Raw genomic sequence first — 17,436 nt, forward strand, 5'->3', positions numbered from 1 at the left:
TGTTCCCCAGCTTTGGTCTGGCCCCATGCCCATCACTGCAGTCACATTATTCCACATGTATGCTCAGTGATCATTGGTTTACAAATATTTATAAGTGCTTGTCATGAGCCAGGTACCAAGGAAATAGAAACAATAAAAATATGTAGGCTCCCATGTGGACTCCACTACGGTCCAATTGGACTTTTCAGTCTGTCCCAAGGCTGGACACCTGAGCTAGGGAGTCACTGACCCAGCCTGAGGAGGGCGCCGGCTGGAGACAGTGCCTGAAACTCCACCGTCACCAAGTTTTCCTTTGGGAGGTCCTGGCCTCTCCAGATTTAGAGTTTAATAGCAGAACTAGACACTAACTAGAAATAGTCACACAAATAAGCATACAGTTAATATAGATAGTTCTTTTTTTTTTTTTTTTTTTTGAGACGGAGGTTCACTTTTATCACCCAGGCTGGAGTGCAGTGGCGCGATTTCGGTTCACTGCAACCCCTGCCTTCCAGGTTCAAGTGATTCTCCTGCCTCAGCCTCCCGAGTAGCTGGGATTACAGGCGCTCACCACCATGCCCAGCTAATTGTTATATATTTAGTGAAGACGGGGTTTCACCATGTTGGCCAGAGTGGTCTTGAACTCCTGACCTCAGGTGATCCACCCGCCTTGGCCTCCCAAAGTGCTGGGATTACAGGCGTGAGCCACCGTGCCCAGCCAAAGATAGTTCTTCATGGTCATCCTGAACAGATTGGCTGGATTGATCAGTATCCCCCATTCCCGCTGGTACTCCTGGAAGACTGAATGCTGGGGTCTGTAGGTTACTCCCACACAGTTGCCACCAGTTGTGCGGCCTGCTTCTCAAGAGAAGGAAATGTGCATTTCCAAACTTGTTTGCTGTTCTTGCCACTGTAATCACCCGAATTATTTATTATGCGGCCTTGGGATAGACTTTGAAAAGTCCAACTGAGCCCTACTGGGGCCCACATGAAAGCCTACCACCTGTTTGCTGTACTTGCTTTTGTAATCACTCGAATTATTTATTATGTACACTAATGCAATATCATTGAGGAAAAAGGTTTTTTTTTTTTTTTTTTTGAGACACAGTCTCGCTCTGTTATCCAGGCTAGAGTGCAATGGCACAATCTCAGCTCACCGCAACTTCCGCCTTCCAGGTTCAAGTGACTCTCCTACCTCAGCTTCCTAAGTAGCTGGGATTACAGGCATGTGCACCACACCCTGCTAATTTTTGTATTTTTGGTAGAGACAGGATCTCACCTTGTTGGCCAAGCTGGTCTGGAACTCCTGACCTCAAATGATCCACCCCCCTCGGCCTCCCAAAGTGCTGGGATTACAGGCATGAGCCACTATGCCTGGCCCCAGCTAAAAGTGTTCTTTCTATGAAAACCTAAGATAAATCCTCTGGAAAGTGGAGGTGCTTTAAAAAAAAAAAACCCTCTAAAAACATGGTTAAATTTGGACCAGACAACAGAAAATCTTAGGAGGAAAAAAAAATCATAAAGATCAAGAAGGATTCTACACTGGGACGGCTTTGCAAGTATCTTTAAATTCTCACTGTGGTTAAAGAAACCTGGGATGGAATTTGTAGCAGGTTAATGTTTTATGCAGGAAAGACCAAGGGCAATGTCAATCAAGAGACCATTTTCAAAGAAAATCTGTGGTCATTCACTGACACAGCTTGAAGAGGGGGCATTGGAGACGCTGTCGGAAACTCCACCATTAAAACATTTGGGTTCATACGTCAATATTTTCTTTATGTGCGATGAGAAAGTCCTCACTTTAAACAGCTCTTGTTGTCAGCCAGCTACCACCTATTGTTCAACAAATCCACATATACAGTGAAGGAGAGGGACATGCAGGGCCCTGGCCTAGTGCAGGGGTCACAGATGGCTTCTGTGCTAAAGGGTGAGCAGGCACCATCCATCAGGCACTGGGTTGCTGATGGAAGGGCGATGCTGGGGGCTGGGAAGGCAAAAGGCTATATCTTAACCTCTCTTTGCAACTGCTCCACTTTCTGGGAGAGGAGTTTAGCAGCGAGGAACTGCCAGAAAGCAAGGTCAAGTGTGGTGAGGAATGTTCGTGGTTGATTGCAAGGGAACCAAGAAACTCCACCCATCTCCCTGAAGACCGCTCCTTTCTTGCCTTTCCTTCAGACAACAGCCCATTAGACCATCCCAAAAGCCTGGAACCTGGATGCCCCAGTCTCTAGGGACCCAAAGGACTGGGCAGGGGAGGCATGGGATGCCTGAGTCACAGACACACAGCAGGGCCTCCTGGGGAGGCAGCTGGGGTAGTGGTTAGGGGTGCAGCAGGAGAGCCAGGTAAACTTGGGTTCAAATCCTGCCCAGTCCCCAGTGGTTGTTTGACCTTTGCAGAACCTCTCTCTGCTTTTTGGTTCTTACCCACAAGATACAATGGCAAAGCCAAGTGCTTCCCAGGGTGTTTTTGTCAGTGGTGTTCAAACTAGAGTGACTCCATCTTGAACAGGGGCAAAATGAGACTGAGACCTGCTGGGCTGCGTTCCCAGGTCAGGCATTCTTAGTCACAGGATGAGCTAGGAGGTCAGCAGGACTGGTATCACAAGATACAGGTCATAAAGACCCTGCTGATAAAACAGGAGGCGGTAAAGAAGCTGGCCAAACCAACCAAAACCAAGATGCCCTCTGGTCGTCCTCACCGCTCATTATATGTTAATTAAAATGCATTGGCATGCTAAAAGACATGACCACCAGCGCCATGACAGTTTACAAATGCCATGGCAACGTCCAGAAGTTACCCTAGATGGTCTAAAAGGGGAAGGAACCCTCAGTTCTGGGAAGTCCTCGCCCCTTTCCAGGAAAACTCATGAATAATCCACTCCTTGTTTAGCATGGACTCAAGAAATAACCACAAGTATGCGCAGCTGAGTGGCCATGCGGCTGCTCCGCCTGTGGAGTAGCCATTCTTTTCTGTTGTTACTTCTCTAATAAACTTGCTTTCACTTTATGAACTCACCCCAAATTCTTTCTTGCACGAAATCCAAGAATCCTCTCTTGAGGTTCCGGATCGGGACCCCTTTCTGGTAATATTTTGGGAAGCTGGGGAATGAGGTAGTGAGTATACATCACCCAGAGAGCAAGCATTTGTGAGCGCTTGTTCTCCTTAGCCCTGCTGGTCCAGGTGCCACATCCCACCCCGAGTGGGGAATTAGAAAGGCCTGCACCACGCTCTTAGTTTTTCCGGAAGGAAGAGAATTTGCAGATCTCTAAGGATCAGGGGTCAGGTAAGATCTCCATCTTTCCCAAGATACCCAGCCCCAGAAGGTGTTTGATATGAGCTGCTCCACATCCTAGGAAGCTCCATTCCTGATTCAGCCTCTCACCAGCAAGGTGACACTGGGAAAGCTACTCCACCCCTCAGCCTCTTCTGTCCATGTGGAAAATGGCGCCTCCTTCCAAGGTTGAGGTTAAGATCCAATGGGACTGGTTGGGTGTGGTGGCTCACACTTGAAATCCCAGCACTTTGGGACACTGAGGTGGGTGGATCACGAGGTCAGGAGTTCAAGACCAGCCTGGCCAATATGGTGAAGCCCTGTCTCTAGTGAAAATACAACAAACTAACTGGGTGTGGTGGCACGTGCCCGTGGTCCCAGCTACTCAGGAGGCTGAGGCAGAAGAATTGCTTGAACCCGGGAGGTGGAGGTTGCAGTGAGCCAAGGTCGTGCCACTGCACTCCAGCCTGGGCAGCAGAGTGAGACTCTTGTCTCAAAAAAGAAGAATCCAATGGGACTGTGCACATGAAGTGCTGAGCTTGTTATCCCTGGCCACAGCCTCAAGAAATAGCAGCCATTTTTGTTATAAATCAGAATAGTTATACAATAATATATTCTGTACAGCATTAATTATATTCATTTATCAAAACAATAATTATCCTGGTACGTGATTACTATGATAATTATAATTGTACTACATTACTATTGTTAGGGACAGCAATATGGCAACAGGGTGCCTGAGTAGGTTGGCATATTTCTTAAGGTCACTTAATCCCAGGGACCCAGAACCAGAAAAGAAACAGCACAACTGGCCACATCCAAAGTGCAGGGTTTGCCTGCAGTTCCTGCTTCAACCACGAGGGGGCACTCAAAGCCAAACCAGAGGTTGGACCTACAGACTTGGGGGGTGGGGGTGTGTGTGCATGTGTGTGTGGTGTGTGTGTGGTGTGTGTGGGTGGTGTGTTTGTGTGTGTAGGATGTGTGTGGTGTCTGTGGTGTGTGCGTGTGGGGGTGTGTGTGTGTGGTGTGTTTGTGTGTGTGGTGTGTGTGCAGGGGTGTGTGTGTAGGGTGTGTGTGTGGTATGTGGGGTGTGTGTGTTTGTGTGGGGTGTGGTACATGTGTGAGGGTGTGTGGGGGTGTGTGTTGGGGGAGGTGTGGTGTGTGANTGGGAGGGTGTGTGTGTGGGGTGTGTGGTGTGTGTGGAGATGTGTGTAGGGGGATGTGGTGTGTTAAGTGTGTGTGGGAGGGTGTGTGTAGGGTGTGTGTGGGGGTGTGTGGGACGTGGGTGGGGTTGTGGTATGTGAAGGGTGGTGTGTGTGTGGGGTGTGAGTGTGGGGATGTGTGTGTGGGTATGTGTGGGTATGTGGAGGGTGTGGTATGTGGGTGTGTGTGGGGTGTGTGTAGGGGAGTATGTGGCAGGTGTGTGTGGGGGGAGAGGGTGGGGGGGTGGTGGGTGGGGGTGGGGGGTGTGGGTGGGGTGTGGGGGTGTGGGGGTGTGGGGTGTGTGTATGTACAGTGTGTGTATGGTGTGTGTGTGGTGGAAGGGGGAGTGTGTAGGGTGTGTGTGTGGTGTGTGTGGGGGTGTGGTGTGTGGGGTGTGTGTGTGTAGAGTGTGTGTATGGTGTGTGGTGGGTGGAAGGGGGAGTGTGTGGGGGGTGTGGGGTGTGTGTGTGTTTGTGTGTATTTTTCCCTTTCTTCCTTCATCACTTTCTCCTTTCCCACAGTCATTGCTACAGATACCCTTTGGCTAGTATCTCAGAAATGGGATTTTGGGATGAATGAGTGTTTAGAGGAACTGAAAGTTAACACAACATCTTTTTGATTTAGTTAAAGATGACAAACTCCGAAGATTTCACATATTCTTTTTTAACAGGCCAGTCTGACAGTGTTGCTGCCTCCCCATCCAGGGCTGGTGCCCACGAGCTTGCCCAGTTCCCACCTGGCCCACGCCCTCGCTGAGCTTTCCTGCCTGGTCTCCTGCAGGCACCCGAGGAATGGTTTCCTTTGGGACCTTGGTGGAATGCAGGGCAGTGTGGGACACTGAGCAAGGCTGAGCAGAGAGAGGGGCTGGAGTCTCTGCTTAGCCCCTGCTGTTTAACTCTTGGCCAAGAAGTTGACCATTTTCTGCCCTGACTGAATGGACTTGGAGCTTTGCCCCCAGCGTGCCCCACAACAGCTCCATGACCTGGGCAAATGATTTGTCCTCCCTCAGCCTTGGGCCCAAGTACATCCAAACCAGCCCCCATGGCCTGGTCCAGGGCCAGCGGTCAGTGAGGTCTTCCATTCAGCCCTCGCCAAGCTCGGGGGAGGCCAGAAGCTTGGACCTTCTTACCCTGCTCTTCAGTACTTTCTGGAACTTGGATTCGATCTGGTTGTGGAAGAGATTCAACAGCCACCTGCGGAGAGAAGCACAGCCTGCCACTGAACTTGGGGACGGCTGGGTTCCTGGGAAAGCTGGGCCCGGGTCCCTGGCCAGGCCAGTCCACAAAGGGAGCCCTCTCCACCCCCTCCTGGCGCCCTGCTGTGTCCCAGTACATCCAGCCTGATTCGGTGTGTCTGGCTTCCCAGCGCCTGTGGCACCCCAATCATCGCATGATCACATTCAGTAGATTTGGGGAAGCGGCTTGAGAATCCACATTTTTCTCTTCTTTTTTGGGAGGGGGCGAGGGACAGGATCTCACTCTGTCACCCAGGCTGGAGTGCAGTGGCACAATCTCAGCTCACTGTGACCTCTGTCGCCTGGCCTCAAGCCATCCTCCCAACTCAGCCCCTGAAGTAGCTGAGACTACAGGCATGTGCCATCGCGTCTGGCTAATGTTTGTATTTTTTGTGGAGACAGGTGTTACCATGTTGCCCAGGCTGGTCTTGAATTCCTGAGCTCAAGTGATTTTCTGCCTTGGCCTCTCAAATTGCTAGGATTACAGGCGTGAGCCACCACTTTTCTAATCAAGGAAACGGAGACTAGAAGAGATGAAATGACTCATCCAAGGACTTGTATATTTTTTGCAAACTCTCCTTTAACCAAAGTTTCTGTGTTCCTCCAATAGCCAGATTGGAAATAAACTTCCAAATAAATAAACTTCCAAATAAATGGAAGTTTATTTTTTTAATGACAATGATGCACCAATATTCCTGGCTTGAGTCTGTTCATCTCAACATCGTTCCCCAGAGAATGATCTTCAAGTGCCTGTGCAAGCCACCTGGATCATTACAATTATCAGAGGCCAGGCTGAGCGCCGGATTGGCCAGGAGCTGCAACCAGGAGTCCAGCTGGCAGTGCCCCGATGGAGACCTACCCCAAGTCTCCCGACATGTCCACCTCCACGTCATCGATGTCGCTGCTGCAGCTGGAGGCAGTAACTGTGGGCCTCCCTGAGGACTCGCTGCCCAACAGAAGGTTGACTGAAATGCTGATGCCCTTGACACTCACATCAAAGGAGCCTTGTAGTTTCCTGGAGGAGATAAGAGAAGCCACGATTGGTTCCTAGACCAGGGTCTGCCACCATTTGTGGGGAAAATAGAAGTCTCAGTTCTTACCTCCAAATAGATGGAACTGAGCAGAGATTTAAGAATAACAAATACAGCCATAAAAGATCTAGAAGAAAACCCGGATCCAGTATTTACAGTCAGGGCTGGACGAAGGCCTTTCTAGGCAAGATCCAAGACTCATAAGCCATAAAGGAAATCCTTAATAAACTTGTCGGCATAGAAAACTAAAACTTCAGTGGACCAAAAAAAAAGCCGTATGTAAAGTAAAAAACAAAATTGCAGTATGAGACATCCAAAGAGCCAATTTCCTTAATATATGAGCTAATTTCCTTAATATACAAAGAGCAAGCCAATACAAATTAACAAGGAAAGGAAAAACAACTCAAAAGGAAAAAAAAAGATATGAACAGGAAATGCAGTGTAAAATAAGCATATAAAAGTCATTAAAAATGAAAATAGCAATGACACCAGTTCTCACCTATCAGATTCAAAACAACTTTTGAAGTTTTAATACCCAATGCTATTGAATGTACGAGTAAACAGAAGTCCCAGACACGTGGCTGGGAGAGCACATTGGCTCAAGCTTTCTGAAACACAAATCAGTGAGATCGCTCCTCGTTCTAACACACATACTCTTTGGCCCAGTAATTTAACTTCTAAGCCTTTATCCTCTGGCTCTTCCTGCCAAGATATATGTGAGGTGTGGGACAGCTCACTGAAGCGTCATGGGCAGTAGAAAAAAAAAAAAGGAAGCAACCGACATGTCCACCAGCAGCGACAGGTTGAATAAGTTGTAGGCACCCATGTTATGCAGACTTTGAAAACAATGGGTCAAAATGTGGTCTATTTCAGGGGTCTCCAACCCCAATGGTGGTTGTCTGGAGCTGGGGGAAGGGAAATGGGGAATGATTGTTTAATGGGTAAGGAGTTTTCTCTTGGGATGATGAAAATGTTTTGGAGTTAGATAAGGGTGGATGTTGCACAATATTGTGAATGTAATAAATGCCACTGAAGGTATACTTTCAAATAATCAATTTTATGTTCTGTGAATTTCATATCAATTTTTAAAAGCACATTCAAAAAAGTGAAAAAAAAATGAGGTAGATCATCATATGCCCATATAAAGAGATATTTAAGATATTTCACTGACAAAAGACAGGGTAGGAGAGTGTGGCCGGTTCCTTTCATGGAACTAGAAAGAATGTGCGTGTGTAGGTGACATATAAACCGGGCATCTTTCTAAAGCAATAGAATGTGAGCCACACATGTAATTTTAAATTTTCCAGAAGATACATTAAAAAGATAAAAAGAAAGAGCTGAGATTGGTTTTAGTAATACATGGTATCATTTCAACATGTAATCAGTATAAACATTATTAATGAGATTTATTTATTTATTTATTTATTTTGAGACAGGGTCTCATTCTCTTGCCCAGACTGGAGTGCAGTGGTGCGATCTTGGCTCACCACAACCTCCACTTCCCAGGCTAAAGTGATTCTCCTGCCTCATCCTCCCAAGTAGCTGAGATTACAGGTGTGCACAGCTATGTCCAGCTAATTTTTGTATTTTTAGTAGAGATGGGGTTTCACCATGTTGACCAGTGTGGACTCGAACTCCTGACCTCCAATGATCCACCTGCCTCAGCCTCCCAAAGTCCTGGGATTACAGGCATGAGCCACCACGCTCGGCCAGTGTTTTTGTTGTTGTTGTTGTTGTTGTTGTTGTTGTTGTTTTGTTTTTTTAAATACTAAATCTTCAAATCCAGTGTTGCATACTTAGAGTAGATCTCAACCTGTACCAGGCACTTTTCAAGTACTCAGTAAAGGCATGGCAGGTGGCTACTATTTTGGGCAGTGCAGATCTGAAGTATGAATATGGCCATGTCACCCATATTTGGGCTGCTCCTTCTGTTATGGGCTGCTCTGTGTCACCACCTGCCTCCCAAATTCAAATGTTGAAACTCTGATCCCCAGTACCTGAGAATGTCACAGTATTTGCAGATAGGCCCCTTGAAGAGGTGATTACATTTAAATGAGCCCATTAGGGTGGGCCCTAATCCAATCTGCCTAGTGTCTTTATAAAAAGAGATTAGGGCCAGGCACGGTGGCTCAAGCCTGTAATCCCAGCACTTTGGGAGGCCGAGACGGGTGGATCACGAGGTCAGGAGATCGAGACCATCCTGGCTAACACGGTGAAACCCCGTCTCTACTAAAAAAAGTTACAAAAAACTAGCCGGGCGAGGTGGTGGGCGCCTGTAGTCCCAGCTACTTGGAAGGCTGAGGCAGGAGAATGGCGTAAACCCGGGAGGCGGAGCTTGCAGTGAGCTGAGATCCAGCCACTGCACTCCAGCCTGGGCGACAGAGCGAGATTCCGTCTCAAAAAAAAAGAGATTAGGACATACAGAGAGAAATGGGGTTTCTTTTCTTTTTTTTTCTTTTTTTGTTTTTTAAGAGATGAAGTCTAGCTCTGTCCCCCAGGCTGGAGTGCAGTGGTGTGATCTCAGCTCACTGCAACCTCTGCCTCCAGGGTTCAAAGGATTCTTCTGTCTCAGCCTCCTGAGTAATTGAATTGGGATTACAGGTACCTGCCACCACACCTGGCTAGTTTTTAAAATTTTAATTTATTTTTTATTTTTAGTAGAGACTGAGTTTCGCCATGTTGGCCAGGCTGGTCTCGAACTCCTGACCTCAAGTGATCTTCCCACCTTAGCCTTCCAAAGTGCTGGGATTACACGAGTGAGCCAATGTGCATGGCCTCAGAAATGGGATTTCTTAAGCACAAAGGGAAGACCACATGAGAACAATTGCCAAAGGGCAACCATCTGCAAGCCAAGGAGAGTGGCCTCAGAAGAAACCAGGCCTGCCAAAACCTTGACCTTGGCCCCCACCTCCAGAACTGTGAGAAAACACATTTCTGCTTAAGCCACCCGGTCTATGTGTGTTATGGCAGCCCTAGCACACGAATACCCTTCCATCCAAGTGCCTCTGAGGTCAGAGATCTGTTCAAAGTGCCTGAGAGCCAGAGCCCCTGGAAGCAGCCTTTGGCCAATGACAAACAGGAGGAAGGGGTGACAGGGTGGGGCTGGAGTAACTCAGAGGCGTGTTCTCCGCTGTCCCCGTCCCCCAGCTAGACAGAGCTTCACTTGCCCACCAGGTTGACTTCCGTCCCTTCCCTTCCTCACTTCCCCTGTGGATTTCCTCAGATCACTTCCAGGATAAAGTATTGCACTGGAATTCTTGCCCTAAGGTCTGCTTCTGTGGGAAGCAAACCAAGGAGACATGATATTATCGCACTTAGCCCTCCGGTGACTCCATTAAGGAAGCAGGCCCGTCCCCCTTGGGAGATGAGGAAGTAGAGACTCAGAGAGGGAAAGACACTCATATCCAAGAGCCAGGACTCAATCCCCAGGCCACCTCTGGGCTTGGACTCCATCTGTCCACCACGTGGCCTTTCTGATGAGCTAGGAACACCTTGGACCTAAGAAGGATGGGGCGAAGGCCAAGGCCAAGAGCTCCAGGGCCTGGGAGCAGGGCCAACTTACAAGAATGACTTGCGCACCTTCCACCTGCCCTGGACCCGGATGAAGGAGTCGGAGATGCTGAGACTCAGGCCCTGGCTGGGGACAGGCCTCAGTGCAGAGTGACGCAGCTCACAGCTGTGAATATTCAGGCTGAAGGGAGAGACACGGAAGGAGTTGTCAGCCCTGGGCCTGGACCCAGCCTCACCAGGGACCTTGCTCCCACCTTTGCAGGCCTCCCCTCTCCACAGTGGGGACTAGACCAGCAGGATCTGCTCCAGGTGAGCACCAGGTGTGTCCCAGGCACCGACCATGTGTCCATGCTAAGCACATTACATTCTTCATGCCATCTGGGCCACACTGAGGGGGTCAGGACTGTTCTTGTTTCCTTTCCACAGAAGGGGAAATAGAACCTCGAGGAAGGGATGCAATTACCTGCAGTTTTGCAGTCAGCATCAGAAACCATGAATCTAATGACCCCAGGTGGCATCCTCAGGAGGTCCGTAGACATATCTTTTTGGGTTCGCAGCTCCTGCTAACCCTCCCCTCTCCCAATACATCCAGCTAGGCGGGAAACAGATTCAGGGAATATGGTGGCAGCCTTAAGAGAATACCCAAAAGGGTCAGCAAGGTTGCCAACAGTGAGAAAAGAATGGTCAAGTTCTGTTTTATTTGCCTGGCACATAGTAGGTGCTCAATAGATGTTTGCTGATGGACTGAATAAAAGACGGCAGGAATGAAGGAAACACTCAATAGCAGTGAGCGGGGAGGGGTACAATGTGCTACGGGCCTGATTGTACTTTCTTCACTGCCCAGCCCTCGAAAAGCAGTTGACGCCATTTTAAAGTATCAACTGCTCAAGTCTAGTGATCTTTTGAAGTCTTGGCTCAAATGCCATCTTCTCTGGGAAGCCTTCCCTGACTCCCCCAAGTACAAACTTCAGCTCTAACCATTGGGCTACTAGATTTAAAGTGTAAGGTCTATCTTCTCTTCCAAACTATATCCGGTGGCCAGATTGGATCTTGGATTAGCACTCTGAAGGAGGAAGCAGATAAACCCCATTTTACAGGTAAGGAAACCGAGGCTCAGGTCACACAGCCAGATATTAAGGTCTTCCTTAATATTTGCTGCATGAATGAGTGGAGGAACTCAATTCCTTCCCAGAATTTCCTTCTGAACTCTTCAGGGAACTATCCCACTGTCTGCCCCAAAGAGGTCCCTCCGCAGCCCAATCCTGAGGCTCTCTCTTCCTCACTCTCCAATTCGCCCTCACAGCCAGCTCCAGCCACCTCAGAGCCCCAGCAGAAGGGAGAGCCCCACCTGCGGAACTCATAGCTCCCACGGCCGGCGTGGGGGATCCTGACGTCCCCGGTGAAGTCAGGCAGCGTGATCCTGAGCAGCTCACTCTGCAGAGCCAATAGCCCCTCCTGGGCCGCTGTGGACAGGAAATAGCTGGGAGTCAGCTTGATCTGCCTGCCTCCTCCCCTTCTCTAAACCCTACGGTGGCTCCCACCTGCCCTGAAGAGAGAGGCCAACATCGTTATTAGCATTAAGTACACTGACAGGATATGAGCCCCTCTGCGTGCCAGGTAGCGTGAGGGACATTCAGAGGCGTCCCTGCATTTCTGTGGCATTGTTAGGTTCATACCCATTTTACTGACAAGGAAATGGAATGCCTTTGCCAACAACTCCCTGAGGGCAAAAGTGCGGTGCGCTTGGACAGGTGGTCCTCCTCCTTGTCCTCCATGGCATCTGGCCTTGTAGAAGAAATTGGAAGGATTTGGGGGCTAGAGAAAGGGGGCATCTTTCTAGCTGGGTGACTTTGACAAAGTCCCCAAACAACCTTCACTTTGTTCATCTGTCAAAGAGCAATGACAACAATACATGTGCTGGGTGTGGTGGCTCACGCCTGTAATCCCAGCACTTTGGGAGGCTGAGGCGGGGGATCACCTGAGGTCAGGAGTTCGAGACCAGCCCGGCGGATATGGTGAAACTCCATCTCTACTAAAAAATACAAAAATTAGCCTGGTGTGGTCGCACACGCCTGTAGTCCCAGCTACTCGGGAGGCTGAGGCAGGAGAATCGCTTGAACCCAGAAGGCAGAAATTGCAGTGAGCCAAGATCGCACCACTGCACTCCAGCCTGGGTGACAGAGTGAGACTTCGTCTCAAACAAAACAAAAAACAAAACAAAACAAAACAAAACTTTCCTCATTGGGTTGGCATAGAAACTGCAAAGCAAGAAGAGGGCTGGGAGGATAACAAGCATTCCTAACTTGTGCCTGGCATACAGCAGGCACTCAGTAAATGCCTGGAACAGCAAACAGGGTTTATATTATTAAAAATATGGAAAGGGGCCGGGTGCAGTGGCTCACGCCTGTAATCCCAGGACTTTGAGAGGCTGAGGCAGGCAGATCATCGAGACCATCCTGGCCCACATGGTGAAACCCTGTCTCTATTAAAAATACAAAAATTTGCTGGGTGTGGTGGCTCGTGCCTGTAATTCCAGCTACTCGGGAGGCTGAGACAAGATAATCATTTGAACCAGGGAGTTGGAGGTTGCAGTGAGCTGAGATTGTGCCATTGCACTCCAGCCTGGTGACAGAGTGAGATCCCGTTTCAAAAAAATAAAAATAAATATAAATAAATAAATAAATAAAAATAAAAAAGGAAAGGACTAAAATGCCCAACCTCAGAGGACAGGTTACATAAACATGCTGTGTGTGCACAGTGCAAAGGAACAAAAGACAAACTCTCCTGATTTACGGTTTCAATGCAAGTAGCAGTTACCAGGTCCCACTGTTCCGAGATCTGAGGGACCCAGGTTTCTGCCCCCAAGGCAGGCATGGGTACGCAGATGACCAGCGGCCTCCCCTTTCACCTCTTTCCAATTTGCTCTTCTCCCTCTAGCAAACGCCCATGTTGGGGTCCCTCCGCCTGGAACACTACCCCTTGTCCCTGGGTAATTCCCACTGTCTTTTCCATTTTACTTTATCCTAGAATCCTTCCCTGATTTCCCTTTCCCTGCCTCGAGCCACTCTGGGCTCCCAACAACCCTACTTAAGGGAATGTTGTTATCTCATTTAATAGGTAAGGCAATTCAGGCTCTAGGAATGTGAGAAGACAGGTGGTCGGTGCCTGTCCATATCCTTGAGTCTTTCCAGTAAGTGACAGTTGACTCCCAGCTGCCAGTGTCTGCCTCCCTGAGCCTGTATGTCCTGAGGCTCTTTGTCCTGGAACTGCAGAAAGCAGGTACATGCAACAGAAGTGCTGGGGCGCTGACAAACCCCCGGCCCAGAAACCCTCAATTAATCACTGTGGTGTATAAATATCCCAGTTCCTTTGCCACCTGGATAGTCTGGAGGCTTTGTTTCAACATTTTAAAAGAAATATTCCTACTTTTGCTCATTCTTTGTTTTATTTTTATTTATTTATTTTTTTGAGACGGTCTCCCTCTGTTGCCCAGGCTGCAACGCAGTAGCATGATCTCGGCTCACCACAACCTCTGCCTCCCAGGTTCAAGCGATTCTCCTGCCTCAGCCTCCCAAGTAGCTGGGATTACAGGTGCCCGTCACCATGACTGGCTAATTTTTGTATTTTTAGTAGAGGCGAGGTTTCACCATGTTGGCCAGGCTTGCCTTGAACTCCTGGCCTCAAGCTATTCACCCACCTCGGCCTCCCAAAGTGTTGGGATTATAGGTGTGAGCCACTGCGCCTGGCCTGCCCATTCTTTAAAACTGAGGAATAATATACATAAAGTACCTAACGGGCACAAATTTTAAAGGTATCGCTAAATAATTTTTAATGTTTATTTTGTTTATTTTATTTTTTTTTTTGAGACGGAGTCTTGCTCTGTCACCCAGCCTGGAGTGCAGTGGCGCAATCTCAGCTCACTGCAAGCTCCACCTCCTGGGTTCACGCCATTCTCCTGCCTCAGCCTCTCGAGTAGCTGGGACTACAGGTGCCCGCCACCACGCCTGGCTAATTTATTTTTATTTTTATTTTTAATAGAGATGGAGTTTCACTGTATTAGTCAGGATGGTCTTGATCTCCTGACCTTGTGATCTGCCCGCCTCGGCCTCCCAAAGTGCTGGGATTACAGGTGTGAGCCACCATGCCTGGCTTTTAATGTTTATACAGCCCTGTGATCACCACCTGGATCAAGATATGGCACCTTCTAGTACCCCGGCAGGCTTCCCTCCCTCATGCCCTTCAGGGTCTCTGCCTGCTTCTAGAGGTGACCACAATTCTGACTTCTAGTTCAGAGGCATGTGTTTCCAAACTTTATGCAGAATTTTCCCAGCTGGGTGGTTCCCATCGTCAGAGGTGGTGGCTGGTTTAATCGCACACTCTCTCCTGGCTGCTCTCCCTTCCTCATCTTAGTACCGATTCCCTACAGTGTTTCCTGGAATCATTTCCCAAATCAATCACTTGCACGCAAAGCTGTGTTGTTGGCTGGTGGTGGACAAATACCACAAATAACGTGCCCAGGGCACTCAGCTGGTGAGCGGTGAGGCCAGAATCGGAGCCAGAGCTGCCTGACCCAGAAGGTGGCACTGCCCCAGGGAGAGGGTCTGGTCTGTGTCCCCACTCCCTGTCCCCACTGCACGCAGAGCAGCCTGGGGCCTGGGTTTGCCAAGTCCAGCAAGCAGACGTGGCTTCTTACCATACTCCAGTCCCTTGTCGGTGATCCTGGCGACCAGGCCGGGGTTGGCACCCAGAGCCTCTGGGGTGGACGTGAGCAGCAATGCCAGCAGTATGGACGGCAGGGCCCCGGCCAAGGCCCCCATCCTAGATTCCCAGTGCAGTGGGCTGGGACTGTCCCAGCTGTGGACTGGGCCCAGGTCCCTTAAGTGGCCAAGGTCTGATGGCTGGGGGCAGTTCCTGAGGGTGGGTGGGCTCCTGGGAGCGGGAAGGGGAGGCACAGGGACTGGAACCTGCTTGCGACATCACTGAAGTCATAAGGTCATACTTAGAAGCCAGTTTTCACTGCCCAGATCAGTGGATGAGGAAGCCTGGCTTCTATGATCATCCCTGTCCACCCTCCCCACAGAAAGATCCACATTCATCACCATTCGTCTTGCCTCATCTCTGTCAGTCTCTTAAGAGCTCAGCTAGGAAATCTTGGTTTTGCAGATGAGGAAACTGAGGCTCAAAGAAGCCACATAGTCCCCCTAAGATCTTACACCCAGCAGACAGCAGGGTTGAGAGTGAAGCCACGTCTGGCGCCATCCAAACTCTCTCTCTCTCTCTCTTTTTTTTTAAATATACCAGCTCTGTTTATTTAAAAAATAAATGTTTTCCCCCATGGGAAAACAGCCTCTCTCAAACCTTGCTGGTGATAAAATTTTCTGGAAGGCAATTGGCAAATGTTTAAACAGCTACATGCCCTGTGACCCAGGAATTCAATTTCAAGGACTTGCCCCTAAGCACATAATTGCGTCAGTGTGCCAGTAAATCACTGCTCTAAGATACCATTGCTATGCTGTGTGAAACAGGAGAAGTGAGACCCAACCTCATGTATCCAATAGAATGTCATTGGTTAAATGAATTATGACACACACTTTAAAGTGAGGCTGCAGAAATAAAGGTATTTCTTGGCAAGGAAAGGGGTCTCATGAGGCATCCGTTTCCAATGGCACCATAGAGTAAGGTTCTATTTTGGGGGGTTCAAAATAGGCTTCCATATTCAACAATCTGGAAAATATTTAGAAAGGAGTCATGAGGCCTTGTCTCTGGTTAGGGGGTAGAATTATAAGTGTTAAAAAAAAAGGTTTTGCTTGTTGATATGTAAATATTTTTTTCTTTTTTCATTTTTTGAGACAAAGTCTACTCTGTTGCTCAGGCGGAAGTGCAGTGGCACGATCATCGCTCGCTGCAACCTCAACTTCCTGGGCTCAAGTGATCCTCCCACCACAGCCCCCTGAGTAGCTGGCACTACAGGCGTGAGCCACCATGTCCAGCTAATTTTTTGTATTTTAGTAGAGACGAGGTCTTGCTATGTTGCCCAGGCTGGTGTCGAACTCCTGAGCTCAAGTGAGCCTCTTGCTTGGCCTTCCAAAATACTGGGATTATAGACTTGGGCCACCATGCCCAGCCTCTAAAATTTTTATTTTCTTGGGGGTATGGTCCCTGGCATATATTTGTCGTAAGTAAAGATAGTAAAATTTCATTCTGGAAAACAAAATTTATAGTACGGACTGTGCTTAATTTTTAGAGTTTTGCCCCAGCCCTGCTTACATTTGGGAGTTCTGCTCTGCCCTCACCCCCAGGGAGCCTTCCCTGACCACTCCCATGCTTTTCTGGATTCTAGAAAGGGTCTCCCCTGAGGTCCCAGAACCCTTCGCACTTTCCCCACCACAGCATTAACCACTCTGCTTTTTGGTAATTGTGGTCCTTTAAAAATATGCCCACGAATTATTTGATACTCCTTCCATCAAAAGATAGTGTTTCTGTCCCCTTCCCTTGAAATTGGGCAGGTCTTCATGATGGCCTCAACCAATCGAATGTGCTGGGATTAACAGGGTGAGTCCCAATAGGTCACAAACAGCACAGGCAGGCACTGAGGTTAAGATCAGGACATCCCACATTAAGCCCAGGGAACCCCACAGTCCAGGCCTCTCTGTTCCTCTGTACCGCGTTGCTCCCGTCACTGGGGCTGAGGTTTATTGGGGTCCTCTTCTGTCCCTCCCCCCAGCCCCCACCCCACCAGTCTGGTGGCTCCTTGCAGGCAGGGCTGAGTCTTCCATTTCCTGAGATCCTTGCAGTACCTGGCAGGAATTGAAAAGAAACTGATATTTATTGAGCACCTACTATGTGCAGGTGCTGTGCTGGTTAAGCTGCACGTCTCCTCTCATCCCTGCATCAGCAACCCCAGGTGCATATTTTAGTCTTGTCTTGAGATGAAGAAACTGAGGTTTAGCAGGGTGAAGTGATGTAGGCCGCAGTCACCCAGCAGGAATTTAAGTCCAGGTCTGCAGGATGCCATTCCAAAACGCGGGTCAGGGCAGGCTTCTCTTGGGAGACAACAAGCTGAGCAGAGGCCTCAGGGTGAGGAGCCAGCCTTTGGGAGGCTTTGGAGCAGGGAAGGGCTCACAGGTGCATCCCCAGTGTGCCTAGGGGTTTTTGCTTCCTGGACCTCAGCCTGCCCAGGAGCGGAGGAGAGTGGGGGAGGACATTCTGG

At 49.0% G+C, this 17,436-nt stretch overlaps 1 protein-coding gene across 1 annotated transcript in view; it reads right to left on the reverse strand.

Moving 5' to 3' along the window:
• Positions 1-15,198, reverse strand: part of LBP (lipopolysaccharide binding protein) — a 31,197-nt gene extending 15,999 nt beyond the window's left edge. Inside the window, exons 1-5 of the mRNA XM_025399601.1 lie at positions 14,920-15,198; positions 11,575-11,689; positions 10,279-10,407; positions 6,545-6,700; positions 5,581-5,644 (exon numbers count right to left, since the gene is read on the reverse strand). Coding sequence (XP_025255386.1) covers positions 5,581-5,644; positions 6,545-6,700; positions 10,279-10,407; positions 11,575-11,689; positions 14,920-15,043 — 588 coding nt within the window. The 5' untranslated portion in view covers positions 15,044-15,198. The remainder of the gene's footprint in view (positions 1-5,580; positions 5,645-6,544; positions 6,701-10,278; positions 10,408-11,574; positions 11,690-14,919) is intronic.
• Between the last annotated feature and the right edge of the window lie 2,238 nt (positions 15,199-17,436).

Source organism: Theropithecus gelada, chromosome 10, assembly GCF_003255815.1.
Source record: "Theropithecus gelada isolate Dixy chromosome 10, Tgel_1.0, whole genome shotgun sequence".
In the NCBI taxonomy this organism is placed as follows: domain Eukaryota; kingdom Metazoa; phylum Chordata; class Mammalia; order Primates; family Cercopithecidae; genus Theropithecus; species Theropithecus gelada.